We start from the raw sequence: 12,716 nt of genomic DNA, 5'->3' as shown, positions 1-12,716 counted from the left end.
ACTTATCACAAGAGTTTCAAATGACAGAATACTGACCGAGGACTTCAAAAAATGGGTTATGCTCTGTAATATCGTATTCAAGAATAGTATATTCCCCGGCCCTAATTTAATAGTAATGATTTTCGAAAAAGAAATATGTGCTTTATCAAAGCTCATTTGGTATTAAAATAGTTATTAGTCCACATAAAGTGAAGATAATAGATCTGTGGTAAGTATTACTTAATCCTTGTAAATGATATGATATTGGATTATCGAAATTTATCAAAGGGACTAATTGTTTTAATGATATGATATTTGTGATGTTCACTTGGCAGTTGGATAAAATGAATTATAGTTGCATATAATTTCTTAATAGTTTAACACGAAGACATGTCACAGATACGACCAATTCTCTCTACATATCATTTAACAATTGTTTCATTCAGTGAAATAATCTATAAACTTATCCTACCAGTATGTAACATCGGTTCATATCATACACTATCAACAAGCCAGTCTAAATGGTTCTCATCTGAAATAGCGGAATCTCTCAAAATGAAAGATGAAAACCGGTAAAGATTGTTTAAAATTATTCTGTATTACTGAAAGCGTCATTAGTTGATGAAATGCAAAAGTGAGGAATTGAGGTAGATTGATGTAAGACTTCATGACGAAATAGTGTAAAATAGGTTGTTCTACCATAAGATTAACATCCTGTCTTGGGGTTTAAAAGTTCACTAATACTTGTTATGGCGGACAGTTACTTGATGACTATGCAATACATGCGACTGACGGTTTAATTCGATGTAATCAATGTTTCTTAATGATGAATGATCAATAATTAACAGATATCAGAAAATAGAGTAACAAATCAGTATAATGTGAGTACTTTTCATGTCAAAAATGACATACCGATGTACAGAAAATTTAAAAAATAATTACTTACTTACTTACGCCTGTTACTCCTAATGGAGCATAGGCTGTCAACCAGCATTCTCCAACCCATTCTGTCCTGGGCCTTCCTTTCCAGTTCTATCCAATTGTTGTTCATTTTTCTCATGTCTATTTCCATTTCTCGGCGTAATGTGTTCTTTTTGGTCTTCCTCTTTTCCTTTGGCCTTCAGGATTCCATGTGAGGGCTTGTCTTGTGACACAGTTAGGTGCTTTCCTCAATGTGTGTTCTATCCACTTCCAGCGCTTCTTCCTGATTTCTTCCTCCACTGGGATCTGGTTTGTTCTCTCCTACAGTATGTTGTTGCTAATAGTGTCCGGCCAACGGATCTGAAGTATTTTGCGTAGACATCTGTTATTAAACACTTGAATCTGCTGGGTGACAACTTTCGTAGTTCTCCAAGTTTCCACCATATACAGTAGAACTGTTTTGACATTTGTATTAAAAATCCTGACCTTGGTGTTGGTTGACAGTTGCTTTGAGTTCCAGATGTTCCTCAGTTGTAAATATGCTGCTCTTGCTTTGCCGATCCGCACTTTCACATTTGCATCAGATACACCATGTTCATCAATGATGCTGCCCAAATATGTAAAGGTTTTTACATTTTCTAAATCTTCTCCGTCAATTGTGATTAGATTGGTGCATGCTGTGTTGTATCGGAGAATCCTGCTTTCCCCTTTGTGTAAATTGAGACCCACTGCTACTGAGGCCTGGAGTCCCTCCGAGGGCTACTGCCGGTCCTAAGCCCTGATAGAGGAGGAGGGTTGAGCATGGGGTTAGCAACCCCATCCCGTAGAAAACCAACTCGCTAAAAAAACGCTAACCAGGAAAAAAACGCTAAAAAATAATTGGCATGAATAAATTTCATTTTGATCATAAATGATTATTGGATTCGGATTTTGTAGAGTATGTACTAATCAATAAATCTAAAGCCTTACAGTCAGGATTACTTTTTGACTGACACATGAATACTGATAAACAAGTATTTGCATCAATCAATTAATCACTTATTATCCCAGTTACTAAAATAAGGAGAGGATGAGCGCTTAAAGATGATGGGAAATAGAGATATGTTCGAAAACCTAATATATACTGCAACCTAGCGGTTGGTCATACTTCTATTTCAGTAGTCGATATTAATGATAATTTCGATAAGTATAATGAATTGCTTATTAGGATATATGAATATGGGTTCCACATGACATAAGCTGATCGAGAAACTGAATGTAACACTTATCCGTAAAGGTTATTTAATGTAGGAGCATGTATTTAAATCGCTTTGCAAGTTTATTGTTAGTTCTTGTGATAACAGGTATGATTATTGATTAAAGTCTAAACCGATAATGTATAATGCAATCGGTAAACAATAAACAAACCTTTTCATTTTTAAGGAACATGCAAATTATATCTCACCTTAACTCGAATATGCATAATTACGCAGAATAAAATATAGTTATTGAATAATATGATGAAATGTAATTCTGTTTTGTTCAAAGTGTGGTCGTAAATAGGAGTTATAATGGTTATTATGGGATACTAAATGTTTTTGAAAGTTTTATCATTGTTTAAATGGCGCACATAAAGTTTACAGTAGAATGAATAGATATTCTTTCATTGAAATCATTTTTTATTTAACTTAAGCGGTCATTCAATATTGTTTTCACACTTCGTTTTAATCCTATTTAGTTATATCGATATTTAGTGATTACTATTTAATCTAGATTAGTTTGTAACACCGTGCAATGGGTTTTCTGTAGCTGTTCAGGTATTTCATATATGAAGTTCATACAGATTAATCATTCACAAGTCACTAGATTAATGAAACATGATATTTTGTATTACTCATAATAAATATGATATAATTTTGAAACAAAATTAATATTGGATATGTTGCAAGTCAGTGTGAAGATAGATTTTCGTATAAATATCATATAATAACCTAGTGAGTATTATATCAAATGACATCTGTTATGAGCATTATTTCATCATACTAATAATTTTCAACTGTACAGGTAATAAAATGTATTACGAATAGTTCTTCAGTGTTTTCAACGAGACGTTTTCCTACCAAACTTTCATAAGACATGTAACTCGTCGACCTAACTTATGATATAACTGATTATAGTGCATAATATGGTTTCTAGATTGTCCCTCCATCAGAGCACGGTAATTAAATATTTATTAGTTAATGAGTTCTGTGACTTACGTTTATTCTTTTAGAAATTTCAGGACATCTCTATCGGTTGTTATTATAAAAAAAAGATATTAGTCGTTTATCAAGTATATGTTTCTTAACATTTTTGCTAATCGGATGTAATGCATTTTGTTATGTCTGATAAATACTTAACTGACTTGTACCTAGTTTTCAAAACCATCAATCTGACAATGTTTCATAAGAGTACAAAGATTGCTGATATGGATTTATTTGACCCCATAAATGAATCGAACTTATATCTTCATACACTACGTTTTACATAATTAATTTATAATCAAATTAACATATAAATTTTTATGATTTGAATTGAGTTGTATCAAATATCAATTAATCAATAGTTTACTGTGTGACCACATATTCACCATATCACACAATTAAGCACTTGTAACTAATTGACTAAGTTATGTAACTAATCCTTTTCAAGATATGATTACATGTTACAGACAACGGGAAAAAAAGACCCAATTTTACATGGTATTCTCACTGCAGTCGATTAAGTTGTCTCTTGACATATCATATCTGATAATAGGTGTTGAAGAACAATTAGTAGAAAATTTTGAACATGGGTAGTATGCTGATCGACATCTTTTTAAGATCCGGGAATTCAATGATACTTTTTTAAACAATTTTCATAAAATTATCTGATAGTTTTTATTTTTTTGCTCAATGGACTCTTCTTCCCCATAGCTCTTTACTGCAAAATAGTTGCCTTTGTAACCTCTTGGATATTACACAGTATTTTTCGCCTTAAACATCTAGAATTGTTTTTCCATGCTCTTGATATTTGTTCTTCTATCTTTTAATTCACTTGATCTGAAGTTATCTTTGTGCATTATATTAAAACATTTTTCTTGTCATGTATAATGTTTATAACAAGTTTCAAAATTTACTCTTACGAAAATTATACTGAACAGAACGCTGTTGAGAAGACCTATGGGGTTATTTTTTCTGTTCCAACCAAAGTGATTTAAGTGGATCCTGCCACAATAATTAGTGACTTGTTGAAGTGTTATCGAAATTTGTGCTCAATATATTTGGGTGTATGCTATATTTTCACTCAAATATTATTAAGATATAGCATGCTGGGAAATAAATAATCTTTAGCTGTAACCACGTTCAAAATCGAATGTAAACTAGCGTGATAAGGAGATTACTAGAGCTTATTGTTATTAAAACGTAGTCGCTGCACAAGTTATTTGCTTTCTTAACCATCCTGAAACAATAATGAACAATTCTATCATTTTAACAATCATTAATAGTACTAAGCCATACGTTTGAGGAATATGGAGCGGGAAAGAATAAAAACTGTCCATCAATGTAGCGGCAAATATGATTGATACCCTTAAACCACAATTGTTTCATTGTTATTATGAAACCTGTATATACTATCATTTGTCAGTCTACCCATCATCGTATTTATTTAGTGACATTCAAAATTTTTAGTAGGACTTATTATCTAGATGAATTTTGGACTTGTATATCTCATAACATGCAACAGCTGATCTTTAAATTTTAGATAGATTGTCTTAGAAATCGTCTTTACTTTGTTACTGGACTAAATGAATTTGTATTGCTTACTTAAAACTGTCTATTTCTTGTTACCCCCATACTGTGCACAGTTATTCTCATTACATGTGTTCATAAAGTACCCTACACAAGAATATTATATCATGTTGTCTACAAAGTATCTTTTTCTTACTATACTATAAATTCTTAAACGTAATTTAGATTGTTTTCTATTAGTCAAAAGTAACTACTAACGTTAACCTTTTTTAAACCACTTAACTTAAGATAAATATTAAACAATAAGTAGTATACACTTTAGTTTTATTGAGTTGAGAATTTCCAAGTAAATTAATAATAAAACGGTTATTAACATTCTTTTTCCCTTGAATTTCATTTATTTACATTACATTAAACATAACTATAGATTTGTTTATTTAAGTAGTATTTCTCAAAATTAGATCATTATTAATAACACTAATAATTTTCTTTGTAAATTCTTGAATATTTATTCTTATTTTATTAATAATTTATCATATTCAGTTTTAGGTGTCATTAGATTAATGCATTGAACTGGCGATTATTTTACGTCTTGTATATGCTAGTAATTAACTAAGCAATATTATGTATGCGATTATGATTATTCAATACATAAGTAGTATTTGATTGAGATCATGAACCGATTGATGTTAGACCACCGTTGGAAACCTACAAGCACCAGACGGCCGCTTCGTCCTATTGTGGGACTCCTCAGCAGTGCGCATCCATGATCCAGCTCACGGGATTCGAACTCAGGGCCTTCAGTCTTGCACGCGAACACTTAACCTACTGGACCACTGAGCCAGCATCCAATGGTGTTAATGTCTAACCTCAACCAACTCATGAAATTGTGCGACCATCTTCCATTGTACTGAGGCAGATACCTGTCTCTACCCGACACGGATTAGCTCCAATGTTCACGGCTTCTCACTAGAACTTCAAGAATTCCCTCACGAAGCTAGTCACTAGTGAGCACATGTTAACTATCAGTATAGTGGTTCATGATTTCAATCAAAAACTTAATATTCTCCACGACCACTATACTGATACATCAGTAGCAGTTTACAAGGATACAGTAATAACTAGATTGAACATATGCCTATTATTGTCTTGTTCAAAACTGGTAAAATTCACGAAAATTAATCTCAAAGTTGGGTGATTTAGTTTGAGTCATAAAGTTCTGTCATCTGAATCGGCTGTATCCAGTAGTATTGGACAGTGTTGATCACTCCAACTGTTTCTTCTAAGGGTTATATATATATATATGTTCCGAGAGATGACGTTTTCGTCATCTGAGATTTTATCCTCAAAAATCTGACTAGATGATATTATTCAGTTAGGCAAATGATATGGACAAAATATATAATTTTATAGGCGTCTTGATTTACAACACAATAGTAGTTGTACTGAATGTTTCTCTGTTAAAATGTAAAGCACTCTTAGTTTACTCACACATAACCCGACTGTTATGAGTGAATTAAGCAGGTCTTATCATCTAGTGAATCAACGATTAGGGCAATCTCAATATAGATATCAAAACCTTGCTTAATTTTTCTTAGACTCAACCATATTTAATATAAGTGATCCTTGGGTTAGAGGAGAATTATAATACAAGCCAGTTCGCTACTTATTTATAGTCATGAAACTTGACTTTTGACGATATGTATCAGCAATGCTTACTATTGTGTTTTCGAAGCATAGTCTTCGTACCTCTAAACCACTAAGTAAGTCCAATGTTGTAGGAACGTGGGTTATGTTTACATGAAGCAGACTTTTGAATTAGGTTTTAAAGCTATTTTTTCAATCTGGCAATTCTATATAGAAATCTGCATAGTGTATTGGTCTTAGATTATGATTATTTTTTTCTAATGAAATCTTTTTCTTTGTTGAAGTCCTTTGAAGTAACGTGTATATATGCTTTCCCTTAGACAACATTAATTTATTGGGAAAGAGAGAAGGAGAATTTAATTTCATCAATTTCGATCAGTCTGATGAAAAGGATCAATAAAAATCATTTCACAAATTTTCTTTTCAAACATATTTATTCACTACATAACATTATCATTTAATTAACCCTAATGAAATTTTTAGGCTTATAACATTATTCCGGAGTTGAATGTCTACAAATCGAATTATTTATATCGTGTATCTGAACCCAGTAAACAAGTGTCTTCATTGAATCAGGTAAATAGTTATTTTTTTGAAAAAATGATTATGATTTTTTATTTCACTTGGTCATCTACAACGTAGGACCAGGCACATATGTGCATCGGTCAAAGTTGTCATACCTCATTAGCACAAGATGAACACCGAATTCATACAAGTAGTTAATTCAGTGGTGGTAATATATAAAAGAAAGGTTGCAATAAGGATATAGTACAGGAAGAAAAAATTAGTTCGTAGAAAGAAAGATATGAAGCGATTTTAATCTCATAGTTTGATGGAAGACAAAGAGTTTATACACCTACGCCACTGTGATCGATTCTGAGCCATGGCATCCAGAGTCTCCAACCATTGGTTACGATAGTCACGTGGACCCCAACCAAGTAGTCTGCATCTCCCAACATGGCTCAGACCAGAAGTTAGTGACTTCAATCACTGATGCTATGTTTTGGTTTGGCCACGCCTAACTTTCTTCCAACAATCCCCAACACTAGTCAGCTTTGCGCTACGTGGTAATCGGAGTTCAGGCATACGCAACACTTGGCCCAACCATTTCAGTCGATGGAGATTCACAAACTCGGTTTGGATTAGGAATTATTGATTGTGTATTACTGTGCCATTGGAATGTTTATTTGAGAGTTTTATTATATAATTATTTATATGGATTAAACAATCAAATGATATGTCGGATACAACTGTACATCACATTAAGTTACCACACTTCACATCAACTTATTCAGAAAGACAATTCATGAAATAAATTGGTCGGAATAGGGAACGTATTAGTGACGGTGAGAAAAAACACAGAACATTACTTCCTTTGTCGTGCATAATTTAAAAGGATTTAAGAACCTTTGAAAAAGTTTCGAATTTTAATAACCTGGAGTTAAAAATAACCTACAATCATAAGATTTGTATTTAAATAACAAACTTCAACTAAAATTTCGTTAATAACCAGATAGAACAGTGTTACAACACTTCTGAAGTGTACATTTTGACCAAATTATTTTATAGAGTAGAAACGAATTATTTACTACCATTGACTTATCATTCGTTCAACTTAAATAGATATTGTTAAACTGAATATGACATAGTCAATTAATTGTTTCAGTGCCATGATCTCTTTTTACTATGTCTGATGATCCAGAATCTTCTCTCACATATTAAGTATGTTTACAACGCTCTTTGTATATCTTTCATTTCATTGCATTTATTTGAGTCACCGCTTCGTCATGATACATATCCTCATCTAACCTGTTTTACAGTTATACGTATATTAAAGTTATGTTACTTTTGATTTTAAAATATTCTAGGTTGTAAGGAACTGATACGAACCTAACAAAATTAAATGAATTGATGTTACTATGCTTACTTCTTTGTCCTTATTCTTTTGTAAATGGACATCATTAAATTGAATACCATGAACGTAATTGTGCTAGATGTCACATTAGGAAAATTATTTCTTTCATGTTCAACTTTACTTTCTATCTAAGGCCATTTTTATCTGGACACTTCAAACTGATGTCTGTAATATATTAGTTTCATCATAATTTTGTTTTCTTTATATCTAACATAACCTGAAGTAAATCAAATATTTGGAACCAAAATTAATAGATATGATATACTCTAATTATAATAGTTACAAATTACATTCAAACGACTTTATGACAGTTTCTTCGTCTGAACCAAACTTTTTTTCAGAATAACGTCTTAATACAGTAGTGACAGTTGATTATGCTATTCTGTTTTGAAAACGAATTCCATTTCTTGTAATGAAACATTTTAACCGAGTGAGCTCATAATTTTAATTGCTGTTGTGGTGTGAGCTGCTTATATCCATATAAGTAGTATATAACTATGGTCAGGAATAGAATGTATTTCAGTAGAAGATCGAAAAGGAAGGATTGGGAACGGAAGACACTTGGTATGAAAACGCATGAGTAATGAAATCTGAGACGATGAGCTGATATTTGCAAAAGGAGCAATCAAATTTGAGACAATTGATTGATATTTTGCTAATTAAGTAGTCACTGTATGGTTCTCAGATTTTAATGAGATGTTCTGTAATTTTGTGCTCAAACACATTTGATTGTTCTCGCTCATGTTCTTGTTCACTACACTGTCACTGTGAATATCTAAGTTTTATTGTGTACCGGCTGAGGTTTTTAAAATAGTTAATGTATTATAAATGTCCTACTAGCTTTCTATTTGTCACTTGTAATCATCAAATATAACCATTTTTTTCATATGTCATCTTTTAGATTGATGGTCATAACTTGGAACAAGCTATTTATGCTATAATAAAACCTGATTGTTTATCTCTTAATGCTGAAAACTTAAGCAAGATATCTTCAACATATCCACAAGTTTTATGGTTAATACAATATTTAAATTCTCAATTAAATTTAATCAAGGAATCACAAGAAGAATTAGATATGTTAATGTTAAATATGCAAGTGGGAAGTGCATCACCTGTTGATCTATCTGAATTAGTAACAAAATCCCGTAATAATAATAATAATATTAATGATCAAAGATACAATGATAAAAAGTCGCTTACAAAACGTTCATCATCACCATTATTTTCAGATGAGAATTCATCTGTTGGTCATAGTAATAATGTAAATGCAACATTCAAATCAATACCATTAACACATCATTCATTTCCAAATAATATAAACTCAGATAGATCTGTAACACAAATGAATAGTAATAATAATTTCAATGAAATTAATTCTGCACCACCTATCTTATGTTCAACATGGAGAATTATTAAACCATTAAGTAATATACAATGTAAACTTGGTGATATAATTAAATTACAATGTTATTTTAATGGTCCATCATCTAGAGATGCTTTTAGTGTTTTATGGTTTTATAGACCATTTAAATTAATCAAAGGGCAATTAAGTTATGGTTTAAAAGAAAGAATTAATTTAACATGTTCTAATGATATTGTTGAAAATATTAAAATAGATTTTGTTGAATTGATGATTAAAAATGTCACAGCTTATAGAGCTGGATTATATACTATACGTATAAGAAATGAAGAAACTGGGAAAGCAATGAAAAGTAATGGTAAGTTGGTGATGTAATTAATATGTTGTCTTTTTAAATTTCAAATAATTGTAATTCGTAACTAGTATAGGGGTTGTGGAGATTATTATGTTTTTGATTGAGATCATGAACCGATTGATGTTAGACCACCTTTGGAAACCTGGAAGCACTGGACAGCCGTTTCGTCCTATTGTGAGACTTCCCGACAGTGCGCATCCATGATCCCGCTTGTGTGATTTGAACTCAGGGCATTCGGTCTCGTGCGCTAACGCTTAACCTACTGGACCACTTAGCCGGCATCCAATGGTGATGGAAACTGGCGGGACTAATAATAAGGTGGTGATTATAATACAATAACCTAAGCACCATTTTAGTATATAAGTTAACCGAAATTTATTCAAAAATGGAAATGATTAATTTGTCATAGCGGCAAAAATTAGAAGCACTATTTGAATCTTAATGACCCTTCATCTGACTTCAATTCGATCGTGTGATTATCATCATCGTCTTATACATGTCATCAATTCTCACACATAATTATCGACTTAACGGAATTATATAAGTCAAATACGAGAATAAATTTCTGAATACGTATATTTCGTACAATTGTTGGTCAGAACAGACAATCAAAGAGACGGAGTGAAGGAAGCGAAACAGATTGAATAAGGCATGTTAGCCAACTTTATTTAACCAAGCGTGAATCGATATTTAAATTCAGACAAAAATCAATTACAGACACATATTGAAAAGGGTAAATAATTAGCACTCATAGGATCATATAAATAAACATTCAGAATTAATAAGTGAATAAGTAACAAGATCGAAATGTAGAGTGAGAAGAATGAATAGATTGATCTGTCCAGAGGCTAGAATAACTATTGTGGACTTGACATAGTACCAGCCCTTACAAAATCAAAGCGTTTATTTATAAAGTTAGAGAGTTGGACTGTCTAAGATAAATTACCTGGCTTCTTACTGTAATGAACTGTTACTGTTTGTTTTTGGAGCAACTCAGGATAAAAGTGATCATGTTACTGGGTTCGTAGACAATTAAAATATTCGAACAGCTCATTAACATCTCTGAACCTCATTGATTACTGGAGGTGAAAAGATTATCTGTGAACACTTCGTTACTTTCATTCTTGCTTACTATTCGCCTAATATGTTTTAAAATGGAGGGTTTTTTTAACCTTATAGTTATGCCATGAATTAGTGTAAAATTAAGGACGTTCATTTTTCTTCATTCTTCAGTGAATTCAAAATATCACAGTTGTTAAGTTGAATTTTCTTAGATTTTATTATACAGTATCGTGGAAATTTCCATTTTGACATTTGGTAAATAAAGAAGGAACGAATCGAGCGAAGAGATTTCTTTTCAATTAGTTTTTCATCATGACTACACTAATATCCATATATGATTTACAATAATGAAATAATACTTATCGAGTAGATATGTTACGTAATATTTATATAATGACATATCGATTATAAATTAACATTGAGTAATTGGAAGAAAGAGAGTTAATAATAATCAAATTAATTATTCGAAAATCAAGTAGTTGCTACGTTGCATAATATATAAAGAAGAGAAGGAACTAACAAAATATTATGATGAATAGTCAGTAGTAGATATGTAAGAATCAAGAAACGGATTTTGAGAATAAGTAAAATACAAAAATACAAAAAATGGAAGAAATACGGGAATAGTTTATCAGAGTTCTGCTAAAAACTCTCCCTATACCAATGGACAAGGTAACGAGAGTGGTTGTACAAACTTCTTTTGGATGCAAAGGTTAAGTTTGTGAACATGGATTGCAATGGCTTTAGCAATGTACAAAAGACGCACTCGTAAACCATGTGACAACTTCTTCCAATTACTCAATGTTAATTTATAATCGATATGTCATTGTATAATCATTATGTAACATATCTACTCGATGAGTATTATTTCATTATTGCAAATCATCTATGTATATTAGTGTAAAGCCATGATGAAAAACTAATTGCAAAGAAATTTCTTCTCTCGATCCGTCCCTTCTTTATTATACAGTAATATTATTTTAATAGTTTTCTACAAATACTTAGTTTTCATTCAAGTCACAAGTTACAAATTGTTATTATAACAGTAATTTATTTACTCAAAACCTCAAACAATTGAGTATGCCTTGAATTGATCATTCAAATGATCAATAATATCCAAGTCAATTGAATTATGATTATCATTGAAAAACTTATTCTTATGATAATCAGTTAAACAATCATCTGGTTTTTGTTTGTTTGTTTTATTGAAATCAATGTAGAATAGATTTGTAGAAAAAAAATATTTAACCTTAAGAAAGAAAGAGTATGTTAAACGTTGTATGTGACTTACATTGACTATTTTATACTTATTGACCTTAATTAATTTCAGATGCAAATCACTACATTTGTGATAATGATTTTCTTGATAATAATACTTCAGGTAGAAGTTTGTGCTGATGATATCGTTCAGAAGAACGATGAAAGCTCCACAATCAAACCATCCAGCTCAGAGAATAAAACTCCATTAAAATCATCCACCCGAGTTATAAATCTTCTCCACCATCTTGATAATAGTATATATGTTATTTATCTAATAAGTATTATTTTATATCGATAACATTAACTACAGAGAAATGTATTGTCTTCTCCATTTCATTGGGATAACATTTCCGAATATACCGAGATATTAAAGAGGAGCATCTTTTGGATTAAATATGAAAAATATTTAATCATGCGTTTTTTTCCAGGTTTCTAGCTTCATTTTACACTGACATAGTCAAGATATAT

General features: G+C 31.3%; 1 protein-coding gene across 1 annotated transcript in view; it reads left to right on the top strand.

Annotated features, from left to right (window-relative positions):
- MS3_00006740 (uncharacterized protein) overlaps positions 1–12,716 on the top strand; it is a 94,920-nt gene that overhangs the window by 19,759 nt on the left and 62,445 nt on the right. Inside the window, exons 11-12 of the mRNA XM_051214972.1 lie at positions 6,780–6,872; positions 9,113–9,929. Coding sequence (XP_051068159.1) covers positions 6,780–6,872; positions 9,113–9,929 — 910 coding nt within the window. The remainder of the gene's footprint in view (positions 1–6,779; positions 6,873–9,112; positions 9,930–12,716) is intronic.

Source organism: Schistosoma haematobium, chromosome 2, assembly GCF_000699445.3.
Source record: "Schistosoma haematobium chromosome 2, whole genome shotgun sequence".
Lineage (NCBI taxonomy): Eukaryota > Metazoa > Platyhelminthes > Trematoda > Strigeidida > Schistosomatidae > Schistosoma > Schistosoma haematobium.
Note: the sequence above shows the minus strand (reverse complement) of the source record. Positions and strands in the feature narration are given on the sequence as shown.